Source organism: Embiotoca jacksoni, unplaced genomic scaffold (genome assembly GCF_022577435.1).
Source record: "Embiotoca jacksoni isolate LCO1_2020_lvr unplaced genomic scaffold, fEmbJac1.0.p SCAF_13, whole genome shotgun sequence".
Lineage (NCBI taxonomy): Eukaryota > Metazoa > Chordata > Actinopteri > Embiotocidae > Embiotoca > Embiotoca jacksoni.
In genome coordinates this window covers 11,519,437-11,536,277 of record NW_027185263.1, presented here as the reverse complement: position 1 = coordinate 11,536,277, position 16,841 = coordinate 11,519,437, and the positions used below count along the sequence as shown (strand labels likewise).

Sequence of the window (16,841 nt, the reverse complement as noted above, 5' to 3'; positions counted from 1 at the left end):
CATATTGAACGTTGTGGTTCATTCCAAAACCCAGATAAGTTTCGCAATAGAAATGTGGTTTGATGCGTGCAGACAGCAGATTTTCTGACTTTAGTTGTTGTGTTAAATTCTAATTCGATAAATGTCTCCAATCTAATAAATCACTGCAGTCAGTGGTGGTTTGAGTGGAGTCCAGCAGGATTAAATGTGCTGCAAATAGTGATTAGATCTTATCAATTCACAGAAAGTATTTTACAGCTGTAAAATTTCAAACCTCATTTTGGCTTGCAGCATCTGTAATTTTCCATGCAAAACTGTTAGAAGGCTAAAAATGTGAGAAATATTTCCTCGCTACTTATTGTACAGGATTATGTAAATGGTCTACAGTTACTCAACACAGGGACAGAGTACTAGAGGAAAACATTTACTCTTCTAAATTAGCATCGGTACTATTTAATGCATGCATTAGTTATGTGTTTGCATTAAAGTTGCAGTCAAGCTTAAAGGGCAAAAGATGAAATGCATAGCAGTAACAAGAACCATGTGTTGTCCATCTCGCCACGCCACCCCCCTCTTATCTCCCCCCATTTCCCATCTGTGCCCTTCAGGCCCTCACTTCAGTCACCTCCCACTTCCCTCTTCCTTCAGAACCCGTCTGTTTTTGTTTTCGAGCCCGGGCTCTTTGCACAGGAAACTGTATACATTGGGAGCATTCAGGAAGGCAGAGAGCAGCTTTCCCGTTAGCTCCAAGTTTGGGCACATGGAAAAAAAAAAAAAATGAATAAAAGAGCTCAGTAATTCCTAAACCAGGAGAGAAACAGAAGTCAGCTGTTCTCCTCCTCCTCCCGTAACCCTCCCCTTACATAGTCTGAACATTACCAAAAATCCATGCCACCCCACTGCCACGAGTCCATCTCTAAACACAAAATATTTGGAAAATCTCAAAGGGAAATTAGATTTAAAAATTTTGAAAAACTGATGTTCCTGAGGGGATTTGCCTCTCTGGATGCATGTATGTGTCAGCTACAGAGAAGCCAGTGTAAAGGGGAGACTGTGTGGAATGAAGGAAAAGAGGAGGAGATAAAAAGTAGCAGAGGGAGAGAGAGTCTGGCCGGGGGTAAAAAAACAACAGGAAACCAACCGATTCTAATGCTGTTTCTGCAAATCCTTCAGAGATAAAGCAGCCGACCGCCACGTCCCAGCTAACCGGCACTCACACCATGACTTTTCTTTGGTCATGTCTTGAAGCAACAAGAATCTAAAAGGACTTTAAGGTGAAAAAGTGACGTCACTTCTGCTCTCAGCCTCCAACTGTGCGGTCAGTCAGAATGTGAGCGGATGCAGACTTTTTGGGGAGCTGTTTGCTGGGATTTCTATGTGGCTGCTTTTTGACCCACAAACTCAACCTTCGTCGAGGTCATATGGATCAGTCGCTGCACTTTCAAAGAACGTTTTGTTTTAATCATCTGGACTACTAACTGGAGCCACATGAAGAATAAAGGGACTAAGCAGAAGTCCAAAAAGAAAGGAAGTGAGAATGCGTTCGGCTGTGACCTGATAGAACATCTCCAGAATTCAGGACAAGATGGTAAAACAATTTTTATGATTCTTTTGAAATGAAATACTCCTTTACAAGCAGCAAACTACAGATTACTGCCTTCATTGACTACTTGGCTCGGACACAGGGGGTAACATTTATAAGTAAGATTAAACTTTATGAGTCATTTCCTAGATGATTAGAGCTTTTGTAACTATCTACACACATTATCTGGTCAAAAATAGAAAAGACAAAAAGTGTCTTTATGTAACAGATACAGTCTTTGTTCAAAGGTTACATATGTGCATTTTCAGTATACTACACATGTTTTACATTTAGTTATGCCATTCAATCACCCATTGGCTATATTTAATGGTAATTTGTGACTTTGGGTGTGGCTCTCACATTTTTTGTGTCTATTTCCTATGGTGACTATATGACTAGTTTGGTGTCTGACAAAAGACTGGGCGGTGCTGCTGCTGCTTCTACTTATACATGCGAGAAAATAATGAGCCAAAAAAAGAAAAAATAGAACAAACAAACTGCATTGTAAAATATCCAAGTGGTCAGGATTTCATGAGGGGTTTCTGTTCTTTTCTTATTTTTGTTCTCATGCCTTGTTCTTTTCTTACAACCATCATCTGAGAGGTTTTTTTGGCATGTTGTGTCAAAAATAGAAAAGATGGAACAGAAATCCTCCACGTGCTGAGACGTATGAAAAGCTGCATTGAGGATAACTTTAAGGAAGACCTGTTAGAGTGGACACACTGCAAGGCGGGGCATACAGAGCAGGAAGTGAGGGAGGAGGTACGGGTCGTACCCCTCCATCATGGACGCATCTGACGTATTGTGCTTTTAAACTTTAAACTGTTGTGTGTTTTAATGAAAGTATCTCACTAACTAAGAACAACACAAAGTGGACCATCGAAAAACCTATTTATTTTCCTGTGTCTGAGTGATGCGCACATGTTCCCTGCATAAGTGTTAATTGTTGTTTTGTTTAGAGCATGTGTATCATGTGGTGTAAAATTGCAGTAATTCAAGAAAGCAACACTAAATCAGCAGACACCGTAACATCTGTCCTCTGGCAGTACACAAACGTTTTACTTGACAGGTTTTCTAACAAGGTTTTAAAAATCTCGCCCACAACCTTTAAAGGAGCTGAAGTCAAAGTCTGTAAAATATGTTTACAAAACCTCACAAAGAGAGAGACTGCAGGGCTGTGAAGAGGTTTTTGAAAAGGTAGCAGCTGCAGTTTCAGCATTTTAACCAACAACTTGCATCTATCAACTCGGTATCGAGACTCATTCATGATTTCATGTGTTGTCATAATGTATCTTTAAAAAATATGCCCAGTCAAAGTCAAACTGTGTTTTGTTGGCAGTCTACAAGAAGCTGAAATCTTCTCAGAAGTGCAGAAACGGAGAGGCACGAAATGACAACTCTTGAGTTGTTCATCATCCAGAATTCGACCGCAGGCACGCAACTGAAAATCCAATTAAGTAAAAAAAGATGAGAATGTAAATGGCAGATTGCTGGTGTCTGTGGTAATGACTAGGAAATTAACCGTTGCCAGAAATATTCAGACAGTCATTTTGCGGAGGATGGATTATACTTTTTGTTTGCAACTTTCCAACTAAATGCTAAAATACGTGGGAATAAAACAGAAAAGTATTCAAAGTATCTCCCAACGGAAATATCAGTACTGGAACAAATATACATATAAGTAACCATATGGGCCTTTTTTGGGCCTACTGAAAGATAAGTCATATTAACTATTGATTTCCACATATATACATATTCATGTATTTTATTTAAACCTGCATTGAGACATAATTAATTACTCAATAATACTTTATATCATGCTCTACTAAGAAGTAAAAAGTCTATTTGTTGGCTCATGTGAGACTGAAAATGTGACATCCTATTTAATGTTGTTAGACTTTAGATTTTGATTAGACTTTATTAATCCCACAGTGGGGAAATTTAGTCTTTATATCTAAAGAGAGCCATACTTTATATCGTCTTAAGATACATCCTTATTTTGTATTTATTTTGTAAGTCTCATCCTTCATGCGCACCCTTAAAGGACTACAGTCAAAAGCCCACTGATGCTGTGTTTGTACAAATCACAATGAATCACAAATACAGCAGTCCAATTTTTTGTTCACTCTACATTTTATGAAGCTCAGTGGGATGTTTGTGTGTCCACGTCGGCATGTGAATCAAATCCAGCAGAATATGATTCAAAGTAAGAGGAAACTTTTTTTTCCACATATATTGATTTGCACCGAGTTGTAACTTTGAGTATTAGCTAAAGGGAAGCTGTGGTCAGAGTGAATCAGAGCATGTGATTCACTCTGACACTGTTATATCTACTCATTGTTTTTTTTTTTTTTAAAGTGGAACACAGTTGTGTACAGAAGGTGATGTACTGTAGTTTGGAAAGCTGCGCAGGTCAGAGGTAACATTTTAAAAGCCGTTTTCTATTAGAGGAAATGTCGTAAGTAATACCAGCTACAAGGACTGGGTGTGTCAACTTTCCTCTGAAACAAACAAACCATTTTTAACTTCCTGTCAAAGTCCACCTACAATCACCGGCCCCAAGGAACCGAAAACAGCCATGGTGGAACAAACCGCACACCGTGAAGTCAACCTTATGTGCATTGTTAACATTGAGACGTTATATTTGCAGCTGTTTCCTTCCTTTTTTAAGGATAATGTGACCATCAAGTCATCATGTAAAAATAAGTGTTCAAGTGTCTCGAACAGTGTGTGATTAACACAAATTCTCACACAAGTTCCTCAGGTTCTGAAGAAATGTGCAGAGTTCATTGAGAAGCATGGGATTGTGGACGGGATCTACAGACTGTCGGGGGTCACCTCAAACATCCAGCGTCTCAGGTACTTATGCAGTGTTTTTCCTGTACAGCTATTCTTTTCTTTATATTTGCAAGATTAAAAATGTCCCTCAAATGACGCTGTTTATTTGACATGAGACATGAAAGACCTCGAGTCATAAATATAAGTTGATAAAAGTTATGATTTAAAATGTCTGGGCATGGACTGTAAGTATCAACTCTATAATTATTGGTGTTCATATGCTGTTTGGAGCAAATCATCCACATAAAATTAGGCGAGGATATATTGTTTTCTCTGATTAATATTGAGCTTGTTTCTCATCTTTGTTGCTGTTTGTTTCCCCCCACAACAACATGAGTCAACTTCAGTCTAACAAGCCACATGATGCAACAATACTTAGCAGAGGTGTTAAACAATCCAAGCATTCAGCTAACTGTGTGTCTGTGTTTGTGTGTAGGCAGGAATTCTGCTCTGAGGCGTGCCCTGACCTTACAAAGGAAGTGTACCTCCAGGACATCCACTGTGTGGGTTCCTTATGTAAGCTGTACTTCAGGGAGCTACCCAATCCTCTGCTCACATACGAGCTATACAGCAAATTCACCGTGAGTACATTCAAACCACATCTGCAGCGTGACTTCAAAGTGGTTTGACAGCAGATTTGTTTCTAAATTCATGCTTTACAAACTGTAATTAGAGACAGACAAAATGGCAACACCAACACCAGACATTAGTAAGCAGCAATTACTTCTCTATATTTGTGTCAACATGATATAAAACGTATTCATTTCACCATGTTCCATGACCTCAGCTTTTTGGATCAGCGTTGATCAGCTGTTTTCACCACTTCCATGTAGAAAACTGTGCAATTAGCAGATCTCAACTTAGCTGTGAGCAAAGAACATACTGATTTACATAATTACACAAAGACATTCAGGATTAATTAGTTGTGCTTGCACCCAATGTGCAAGAGCAAAACTATTTTAATTGAGTATACTTGTCAGACACTGCGTGTTTATGGTCTGTTTTATCTGTGTATGTATATTTGTGTTTCTTTGTGGGACACCCTGTTGTTAGGTTGTTTTGGCAAATTACAGTTTGTTCTGATTCAACTTACTTTTATTGAAGAGTTTGACTTAAAGATGAGAACATTTTGTTTCTAGTTTAAGGTTTATGATGGCACAAGAGAAAAATGCCAAAAAGTATAAACAGATCCTAAAATAGATTCAAAATGTAACTGTGTGGATGAAATTGGGGTTACACCATCTCTATTTTTGAAGAAGCTTCACGGCTGCATTTTCTGGATTAAATACAAACATGAAAGAGGCAGGAGCAAGCAGAAGGGAACAGGAATACCGAACTGAAAGGCCTGATTTAGTGTTTTCTGTTTAGTGTTCTGTGTACTTTGACAGACCATTTGCATACTTTGGCATTCATACATCTTCGTGCAGCTCGTTCCTGAGAACTCCAGGACTTCAGTGTTTTGGGGAAAAATCTGCATCTCACATGGTGTACTCAAAAAAAACCATAACAAAGACCACAAGAGCTTTCTTGTGTTCTCAAAGAAGAAAGAATGAAGTCGGTCTAAAGTTTTTAGCCGGGCTGTTTTCACATCTATTTGTTTGAAACCACGCGATAGATTGTGGCCTTTTTAGATGTAACATTTTAAAATAAATTGTGTTCTTTGACTGACACAAAACAGCACAAGTTTAAGCACGTATGTTTACTATGTTTACGACCTCATAAAAAATGCAGCTAATGTGCTCAGCTGTTTGGACCTCAATCACATTAGTTGGCCTGCACACACTCCTTGTCTGTTCACATGTGTTTAGCAGGGATATTAGACTTAGGAAGCTGTAGGTAGAAACAGTTAGGACCATGCAGATGGGATCCATTTATCGCACAGTTTATCAGTGCATTGATCCATTGAACCTACAGGCACAATCTTAGATGTTATTCTAGTGTGCAGGTTTCTATGCAAGAGAGCTGCAGAGACCACAAGCTTAGAAAATCACTTCATATTTGAGGAGAAGTGGCTTTTGGAAATTAAGTTCATTTGAGAATTTAGAGTCTTATCTAAACCATAACCATAGAATTTTAAGAAATTAATAACACTTTTCTCTGTTTTACATTCAGGAAGTGGTCACAGTGCACGGGGATCATGAGAGACTTTTACATATTCAGAGGGTCATCAAAGAGCTGCCGAACCCTCATTTCAGGTGAATCTCAGCCCCTCTTCACTCTAAAGTGAAGGCAATTTTCCAGCTTCTGAAGCCTCTGAGTCCTGTTTTTGACTCATGTTGTTGTAATAAATGCACTAAGAAGTTTTTATCAACTGCCCCCAGGACTCTGGAGTACCTTACAAAACACTTGGCTCACCTCGCCACCTTAAGCACCCAGACAAACATGCATACACGAAACCTGGCCCTGGTGTGGGCTCCAAATCTGTTAAGGTGAGTTTAACTTCACAGATGTGCCTGAAACACTTTATACACACACAAGAAACAAACTTTGACAGTTTGGTACCTTTGGTCTAGTATTCGTATTGAAAGCTGTCATGAATTTGTCACCTGTTTTTAATCTTAAATTGGAGCGGTTTCAACGTTTCTTCTTTTCTTAGATCCAAAGACATTGAAGCTTCATCTGGTAACGGAGACATGGCTTTCCAGGAGGTGCGGATACAGCAGTCAGTGGTTGAGTTTATTTTAAACCACACAGAGCAGATCTTCAATGGGGACTTTGCACAAATTAAACCCAAAGAAGGTATGAAATTCAAAAAGTGTCAACACATTCTTCACATGCTGAAAAGGATTTGCTAATATACCATTGAAAAACCAACTTACTATACTCCTCCAGGGCCAAGTCTGATGTGTGGGGAGAAGTATGCCACGCTCCCGATCAGTGGCCAGTGTGGGCCGATGAAGCTGATGAGCCTGGAAGAAGCTCAGGCCCGCTCCTTAAGTCCAAACCATCCCGTTCATAGAGAACGTCAGCGAGAGAACAGTCTGCCTGATACCAGCACTGCCACGCTCTATCACACCGTCATAGACATATCAGACAGCAAGTAAGATTTGCGTCAGGTTGTTTCAGTCACTATGATTATATGTGTTTAAATGCGCCTGCGTTTGAGGCTTATCTGGCACCAGATGTGTGCATGTGTATCTAAACAATGCAGATCACTGAAACCAAGAACAAGCTGTCCGATAGCTCTGGGTTTCATGATCTCTCTTTTTCTGTTAGGAGAAAGTTTTCTGGGAAATCGAAAAAGTGGAAGTCTATCTTCAACCTTGGAAGATCTGTGGAATCAAAGGGAAAACTGAGCCGCAACGGGAGTGTCTTCATAAGAGCTCAGGGGATAACGGGTAACTATACGCTTTTAAAGGAAATAACACTAAATGACTGGATTGTTCCTCCACTCTAAGATAGTCCATTGTGAACATGAGCTGCACAAATATGTACTTGCAACATTATCATGTATAAAAAAAGAAATAAAGGGTAAAGACAAAGAAAGGACAAAGATGAATAATAACTCGCAGAGCATCAAAGTGCCCTTACAGGAATACAAAAGGCCTGCATGTTTCAATTCGGAGCTCCTCATTGGACCCCAGCAGGTCCCGGTGAATTGATTCCAGGGGTTAAAAACAATAAAGTCAAAAAATAAATTCTTTCTCAAAAAATTAGGTTTATTTTTACTACACTATCTTGTGTCACCTTTTTAGGCCTACAAATATTAACTACTCAGGGGTCAGAGGCCAAAAAAGTTCAGAAGTACTGGCCTATAAAATTTTAACCCAGTATCATGGACAGAGTGTGTAACACACCCAAACAGACCACTAGAGGACGAAGTGTTAGTGTCACGTTTTGCCTCGGCTACGGCGTGAAAAGTACAGACACGTATGACCAGCGTCGAAGACTGAGGTCATGTGTCGCAAGCCATGTGAAAGAGTACTGTGTAAAGAGTGATGAAGTCTGAGCAGGAAAGTAGGTTGGAGGTGGTTGGATGGTTCTTGGACTTCCAACCAGGAGACTAGGGTTCGAGTCCACGAGAAAGTGACATGGATTTCTTTTAAGTAACGTAGGTAAGTTCCTTACACAACATAATATTTTTAAGTTACGTAATGTACAATTAAGGATCTTACATGATCTTTTCCTTACCCTAACTACGTATTTTGTGGTGACTAAACCTCAGCAGCCTTACTATTCACAACTAGGTGAGGCTAAACGTGACACTGACACATTATCCTGAAGTGCACTGCTGGGTGTATTACATGCTTTGCGTGACACTGGGTTAAACATGGAAGAAATGAAAGATTATTGTTCTGTATCACAATTCAAATACTAGGATCTATTTTTAAATTGTAAAAGCTATAAAAGTGATGTTCTGTTCCTGTTTTGTTGAAATGTTAAAGTTAATAGTACAGTTTTTTCCACAGAAAAGACAGCTCTTCGTCCATCCAGGAGCATGGAATCTTTGTGTTCCTTACCAACAGGTGGGACGAAAAAACTTTGTTCTATTACTTAGCAGATAATTAAAAAAAAAAAAAAAAAAAGATTACAATTATTGGGAGGCAGTAATTTTGCAAGAAATCTAAAAGATGCAAAAATGCATGACTTTTTAAAAATGTATCACTGATGTCATTTTTTTTTTTTTTGCACAGATGATGACCGAACAGGAAGCGGTAGTCCAGCAGGTGGCAGTATTTTCATTCCGGATGTAAAATCCAGAACGCTGGGATCTGACTCACTCTACGACCTGAGTGAACAGGACCCTAACTGGGAGTTTAAAGGGAAGAAAGCTGCCGGGGCAACAGGTGGCTGGAGCCCAAGTATGAACCAAAAGGTGTCACCAGGTGCCTCTGCGCCCTCTCAGAAAACACTGCCCGAGCAGCTTAAGGTGTTCAAAGGTGACGACGTCAGCGGCTACAAACCCACCTCCCCAAAAAACAGGAGGATGTTGTACTCGGGCTCCTCCCACAACAGCTCCTCCCGACCCTCGTTTCCGGGAAGCTTTTTCCCGCTGGAGTCCTCGCCGAGGCATCAGCGCAGAGCCGTCAACATATCTGAGCCTTTCGCGGTGTCTGTACCCTTGCGTGTTTCAGCCGTTATCAGCTCTAACAGCACACCATGCAGGGGGCACGCCAAGGAAAAAGCAGCTACTCTGAAACCCTGCAAAGAGACCTCAGGATCTCGAGAGCTGAGCAACAACAATGGAAAGAGCAACACTTTCCCCCAACTGGAACCGAAGAGGCAGGAAGGAGCAGAGAGGAAAAGCACAGAGGAGCTGACCTTTAGAATGTCGCCACAAGGTGCAGACATCTTCCTTTTGATCACATTTTGAAAAGGCTTGTTTCATTACATGTTAAATTCATACATATTTATATATGTGTGTGTGTGTGTGTGTGTGTGTGTGTGTGTTTTGTTCAGATACGAGCAAAGAAGTGATGCAAGAAGTTCAAGGAGGGAGGAATGTTTCTGAACTGGAACCGCTGACCTTCTCAAATGCAAGACAAGGAAAAGACACACCGCCATCTTCTGGGAAAGAACTGCACAAGCAGCCCATAGATGCACAACTGGTAAATAATTTGCTACAGATGTTTTCTTTGATTGGGGCTCAAGTTGTATGCACAGCTGGTTTAAAGTACACTGTCAAATTAAGTCTTTAAAGGCTCAAACTAAAGCTTTTATTGGTTAAAAATGGTATAAGTCAGTGCTACCAGTTTTAGGCTTCTTGTAGTGCCTTCAGATTTATTAATGGTCCCTGCAACTCTCAAGAATAACCAAGTCGAGTGACAAAAAGTATACTGCTTAAAACTGAGATTATTCTTGCTATTTTCTCAGGGCAAAGGATCTTCAACTGGAAGAGATCTGTGGCCCGACCTCCACCAGGAACTGAAGATAACTGAACCTGAAATTGACCTGCTGGATGAGACCTTCAAACCAGTTTTCGTCACGACGAGCTCTTGTGAGAACCCCAAGTTAACAATGGATGTGAAGTCGAAGCGAAGCCGCAGCTCTCCGTCTCTGTCTTTGCTATGTAGGGAGCAGTCTTTGACTACCTCTCTGAGCGATCATGTAATTGCTGCCGGATCTGCCTTGGCAAAGAAACAGCCCTCCCAGTCAGACATCTCATTTTCTCTGCGCAAAAGCTTTGATGCAATTTCAGGAGGAAAGTCAAAAAATGTTCGGCCTGCGGACACGGAACATGAGAAACAGAAGCAGCTGCATCAAAAAGTCTCACCCTTAAGCAAAGATGATCCAGTTTACACCAAGCAGAGCCAACTTCCTTTAAAGGAAACCAGTTTAGATCAAGTTGCAATAAAGGATGTTCCAATGATCGCAAGCTTCTCAGGAGCAACCAGGAAATCTCTGAAACATGAAAGTCCTCAAGAGAACCTAAAAATCTCCTGTGACGGAGCAAAGAAAAGTGTGATTCCTGAGGTGGAGGTTATCAAGAGGCTTTCTGTGCGTGTGGAGGAGAGGCGTAAAACCTTGGAGCTGCCAAACCTTGACGACAATGAAAGCTGTGGAGGACACCCAGAGGAGCTGGACTTGGTGGAGCCCTGGGAGGATTTCAGCTCCACGAAGCAGTGGGTCACCAGTCCTCTACACTCACCTGACGTGGACGAGCTGTTTAACCAGCTGGCACCCTTCGGCTCACTGGGGGAAACCCTGAGCTTAGAGGCGGGAAAGATTTCATCCCCTCCAGTTGATGCCACCAAACAATCCGTCATTAAAAGCGCGGAACGCCTCTCAGGAAACGCTCCTCCAACTGCCAGCAGCAAACCAGAAAATAAATGGACATATCTGCCATCAGCGCCTACACGAATGAGTCTGAACAGCAATAATGCAACAAATCCTCAAACAGGAAAGTGCAGCACGGCAAAACAGAAGAATACAGTGTCATCTCAGAGGTTTAACAGACAAATGTCTTGCGAGGCAGCAGCCTCGGAGAAAAGAGAGGAGAACTGCTTCTCTAAACACAGGCCCTATTCTCTTAATTTAGACATGGGGCATCGATACATCAGAGACATTTCTAATCAACAAAACAGGAATTCATCAGAGTTTTCCTCTTGTCAGAGAGGTTCGGCCTCATCTGGAACTGTAAACAACGTGCTACCATCAGAGCTGGAACTGTTTCTCAATGATCGGCAGGCACCTCTTCGCAGAAACTCAGCGCCAGTCAGTGTGTCGTCTGTTCGGACAGCCTTCATGATAAAAACATGCCAGGCCATAGCCGTTCCCGTCGTCCCTCCGAAGGTGCAGTACAGTCAGATACCTCACTCCAGACATGAGAATGAATTCAACACAGCAAAGGAACAAGAAAAGGACTATCCTAAAATGAGTGCAGAGAAAAGCAGCGCCGTACCTCCTCCGATGATGTCAGACTTAAAGGAGGAGCTGGAGAATAAAGAGCCGGGCCCCAAACACCAAAAACACCTTCATGTTGAGAAATGTGCCGAGTCTGGAAAGACCGCATCCACCCCAGAAGTGCCGGTTATAACCAGGAGACACCCACCCACTCTGGAGGTGTTTGTAGATTGTCCCAGACCCAACAGAGGGAACCTCTTACAAAGACCCTCCTTTAGGAACAGACAGAGACCTCAGAGCCTCATCCTGCTCAGCCCTCCTTTCCCCATCATGGACTATCCGTCGTCAGGGGACGACGGCAAGCTCCTCTCATCCATCAAGAGCCTGAATGACACATCAGCAGTTAACGCCTTCTCTAAAGAGATGGCGGAGAATTTCAGGACGCCAGAAGGGATCGCTCTTCAAAATAAAATGACTATTCCAAAGAGCGGACAGAGACTGGAGACGTCGACCAGCTGCTTCTACCAGCCGCAGAGGAGGTCGATGATATTTGACAGCAGGAGCCACCGACAGATCGAGTGAGTGGAGGTGCACTCACTGGCTGTGACACTGTGGGCGCATGTAAATAGATCCAGCACATAAGGAATGAAAAGAAGATCATAACCGCATTACATGTGTGTGACTCATACCTTTCTTGAAGGTTGATGTATTGGTTCAAATAATTTAAAAAAACAAGAAGTATCTGAGGAAGAAGAAGCCATGATGTGTGTGAGAGCTATTGAAGCTTGACTGAGGCTGCAACTAAATATTGTTTCTTTATCCATTAGTGCGCCTATTGTTTTCTATTTAGTCACTTAAATGTTTAATCCATAAATTATCAGAAAATACAGTTAATTAGCTGCCAATCGACGAATCATTTTAGCTTTGCTGAAGGAAAATGTTTTTAAAATGTGGCCCAACAATAAATGACATTAAGTATCATACAAGTTGCAGTATATCTGAGATGGGAGATCTCAGAGTGTGTGTAGTCCAAACAAAGTCACTGTGTATCTTCAGAGTACATTCTGCCAAACACTGTGTGCTGCACAGCGTTTTAACTGTTAAAAATCACAACTAAGAAATTAGCTGGTGAGCAGCATATGTCACGGAAGAAACGCTGCTAGAGGTATTCCTCATAAAAATGGAGCTTGAAACGTAATTTTTGACCTTCAAAACAGTAGCTGGACAAAAGCAAAAGGTTTATTAAATAACTTTTCGCAGAGGTCTCAACAAGAGGAGAAAAAAAAAAAATCACCTTCATCCCTTTCCCAAATGAGAGTGAAGTATCAATAATACAATGTAAAAATATTCCATCATAAGTACACCCTGCATTAAAATCCTACTTAAAAGTACAGAAGTGTTATCAGCTAAATATATTTAGAATCAAATGTACTAATTCTGCAGTAAAATGTCCCCGTGAGTGATAAATTACTGTGTTTGACAATACTTGGTGCAACAATGTGGAAGCAGTGCTGCAGCAGGTCCAGGTGGAGTTATCTACACAACGTTTGGTGAAGTGCTTCTCAGTCAAAGCCCCTCCAAAGGGTCAACATGTAAATCTGTGGGGTCGTGACATAATTAATGGTTTAGGAAAGGAGAAAAAACAAAGTTCTTCTACACAAATTATGAATTATATTTTGGGCATAACCTGTAAAATAACTAGTCGATGCATCTGTCCAAATATTTGTTAATTTGAACTTTAAATTAAGCTCTTGAGTAAATGGACTTAGTTACTTCAATTGTTTCAGTGATATCTCATTGTTTTTTTTTCTCAGAGGATGCGGTTACTCAGTTGTCATGGAGACAGCTGAGGTAGACTGGAAGGTGTAGTAGAAATCTCCAGAAAACCATGGAAATTTAAGATATATAAATACAAAATGAGTTGCTTTCATAAAGACCAATTTTGTGTTATTTTACAGAGCCTGTAAAAATGAACTTTTTTTTTACCCAAAAAGGTTTTCAGAGAATATTTGATGCTTGCCTGAAATTTGAACAAAATATTGCTTGTGTCAATTGAGACGCTTCATATTCTGTATGTTTCTACAACATTTCGATACACAGGATTTTGCAGCGGCACACTCACTTTCAGAAGAATAAAATTACAGTCCAACCCAACGTATATACGTCAGTGATGCAATGGCAAAATTATGAGCTCATCAAATATTCATGTCAGAACTGAATTCATGCTCGAACGCTCTAAATACAGGAATTGTACGGTAAAGTTTCGCAAAAAATAAAACATCAAACTAAAGAACTGACAATTAAACAGTCACAGATTTATTCATTCCCTTATGAACTTACACGTGATATAACTTACTGTATACTATATACTGTATGTAGCGACTGGCTCTGTGATAAGCTGATGTCAATGTGATTTTACTTTGAAACTAATATTTAAAAGTAAATTCCTGTTTCTGATTTAAATATATCAGAAGCTTAATTCATATTTAGCCACATATACATATGTAATTCATATGTATTACTTTGGATTTTATGACAGGTTTTCATTTGTTGTTTGGAGTTTTTTAGACAGATAAAACAGAATTGTAGAAAAAGCTTCATTTGATGATTTTGATGTTACCAAAAGTAAAATTGTGAAGCTGCTCGTCAGACAGTAAACTGGAGGTTGGACTTTATGCCTGCTGACTGTATTCAATGTGTTTGGACTTTTATGGTGCTTTACGTCTGATTTAGTCTTTTCCTGATTTTTCTCTTTTTCTCTTCTCATTCTGATTTTGTGTAATTACCTTTTATGCTCTCTTTGGGTGAGCGCCCAAAGACACAACAGTTTGGAAGTTATATTGTATTTAAGAAACCTTATTGAGGTTACAGTGGTTTTATACTGTAGTTTGTATGGACTGAGTGAATGATTACAATGTTAAAGAAAAAACATGTGCCGTAGATGGACATTTTAATGTTTTTTGTATTATTATTTTAGTGTTTTGTAACTCCTGTATACTTGTTGATACTGAAAATGACTGACTGAACTGAGTGTATTCATATGAAAAACACCAGAACTGAGACTTCTAAGATGACAGTTTTTCCCTAATTATCTGATGAAGGCTCCCAAAGTAATGTACATAAGATATTTGATGAGTTTTATTACAACAAAAAACCTATGAGAATAAAACATTAAAAAAAAATGCCGTGTCCGGACTCACCAGTTTAAAATAAGATTTTATTTTGTAAATTGTTTAGTGAGGTTTCCACTCATACTGCAGTTTTTTAAAGTGCAACAGCATCTGTATGATTTACAGTAATTTGTTCAAATTACACTAATAACTAATTGGAAGTCTAAACATACTCCGAGGGATGAGAAAAATACTGAGGTTATCCTATCAAACAGGAGTCTTGTTGTTTGCTGTGTTTTTGCCAGAAGTACAATTCTGGAAAATGTTTACGGGTCTTTATAAAGGATTCAGGTTAATAATTTTCTCCTGGACATTTTTCTTTCTTTCTTAGGCACTTAAAAAAAAAAACCCTGTGTTGCTTCTTTCCCCCAGAAGTATTGTTGCTAACGCATGGAAACCTGGTCACACAAGTTATACATGTTTCCTAAATAAATGCCTGTTTTGCTTATCCACCTGTTAAAAACTGCATTAACTGTAGTATTAATGATATCATCTGCTAAATTTCACACCGTCCCATCGGATGGAAATGCCTCTATTTTTCTTGAGTCCTGAAAATGTCACAACTTTCTTTCCTTTCCTCCACAAAGCAACTCTTTGAAAGAGGACTGATGACAGAGACTGTGGCGCTGCTGCCTGAATGAAGAGTATTTAAGGGGCCCCCCAAAGATGGAGATTCCTGACCCAGGTTGCATGTGGTGTGGTGTTTGCTCCTATCAGTGATATTTTACTTTACAAAAATAGAACAGTAAGCTACACTTAAAATGTTGTTTCAACTTTTTTTTTTTTCCTGAAAAACCTCTACAACCTGTTTGTACACTTCCACGTTCATCAACTACGTCTGGTCTTTGCCACCAGATGGGGCTCCTGCTCCACACTGCACCACAGAGCAAGCCACTGAACTGCAGAGCAAACCTGCTGGAAACAGTCTGCGCTTCAGGTACGAGGAGCTCTAACTACCGCACACACACGGAAAAGAAGTGACGGGCGACGTGTTTCCAACTGTCTCTATCTGTAGACGAAAACACAATCTCTGTGAATCAGCTTCCATGATGTTGTGAGTGTGCGCGTGCGCGTGCGCGTCGCTGTGCATCCTTTGGTGAAGCCAAAGACCTTGCAATCCTTTTCAAATTTTTTTTTTTTTTTTTTTTTTTTTTTTTTCTATTTTAGCCTGCAAGTTCATTATAAAACTACAACGAGGTCCATTACAGTGCAATCCAGCTGTATAACTCGCATTACTGCTATTCCCTACGGACACTTTACAGCATTCTGTTGTTGTAAAGTGTTTGTACAACAACATAATGCATTATGATACACCAGTGTTTGTTTAAAACATATAAAAGCCCACTAATACTTGAAAAATATTTACAGATATTTTTACCTGCACATTAAATATAAGCGATCTCCACCTGGAGACATCTCAGTGCGCAGGTAGCCCTTTATAATCTAATATTAATGGTCACATATGGACTGGCTGCAGGTGACACACTGTAGTTTTCTCCAAATGTCACATCTAATATTTGGACCACACATTCCCATTCAGAGATGTTCACTTTGTAGCGTATATAGCGGAGGCGCTTGCAGAGGTCTCTTCCATGTCTGCGCAGTTCATTATTTCTCGACCTTTGACACTGCTTGTGTATGGGCCGAGAATTAAAAAGACGTATTCGGGGCACACTGAAAAAGGCAAGCAGAGCACTGTGCGCGCGTTGAATATTCAATTAGCCAGGAGGGGGAACTGAGGAAGAGTGAAGCTGCGTGCCAGTCCTTCATCTTACATTACTGATTAGCTGTTAAACAGATTATGTGCAGCTGAATGAGTTCAAATGTTGCAGAAGAAAACAGACGGAGTTCAAGGCAATGACGAGCGGTTTCCTTCCCTGCCACTTCAGCCGGCTGCACACACTCTCACCAACAACAGCTCCAGAATGAGACATGTTGCTGTTCCGTTTAGTTACAGATTAAATCAGACATCGAGAGCAACAGAATCC

At 40.3% G+C, this 16,841-nt stretch overlaps 1 protein-coding gene across 1 annotated transcript; it reads left to right on the top strand.

The window, feature by feature from the left end:
* Window positions 1-1,173: 1,173 nt before the first annotated feature.
* On the top strand, window positions 1,174-14,859 carry arhgap31 (Rho GTPase activating protein 31). Its single transcript, XM_069146508.1, has 12 exons — window positions 1,174-1,567; window positions 4,318-4,420; window positions 4,836-4,980; window positions 6,512-6,594; window positions 6,721-6,828; window positions 6,996-7,138; window positions 7,232-7,439; window positions 7,616-7,737; window positions 8,809-8,865; window positions 9,034-9,681; window positions 9,800-9,948; window positions 10,214-14,859. The coding sequence occupies exons 1-12, from the start codon at window positions 1,468-1,470 to the stop codon at window positions 12,263-12,265; spliced, it is 3,918 nt and encodes a 1,305-aa protein (XP_069002609.1). The 5' UTR covers window positions 1,174-1,467; the 3' UTR covers window positions 12,266-14,859.
* The last annotated feature ends 1,982 nt before the right edge of the window (window positions 14,860-16,841 follow it).

Coding starts and splice junctions, on each gene's coding strand:
- arhgap31 (XM_069146508.1), top strand. CDS start 1,468: ATGAAGAATAAAGGGACTAAGCAGAAGTCCAAAAAGAAAGGAAGTGAG. Junction 6,829..6,995: donor TGGGCTCCAAATCTGTTAAG/GTGAGTTTAACT, acceptor TTCTTTTCTTAG/ATCCAAAGACATTGAAGCTT. Junction 7,139..7,231: donor ACAAATTAAACCCAAAGAAG/GTATGAAATTCA, acceptor ATACTCCTCCAG/GGCCAAGTCTGATGTGTGGG.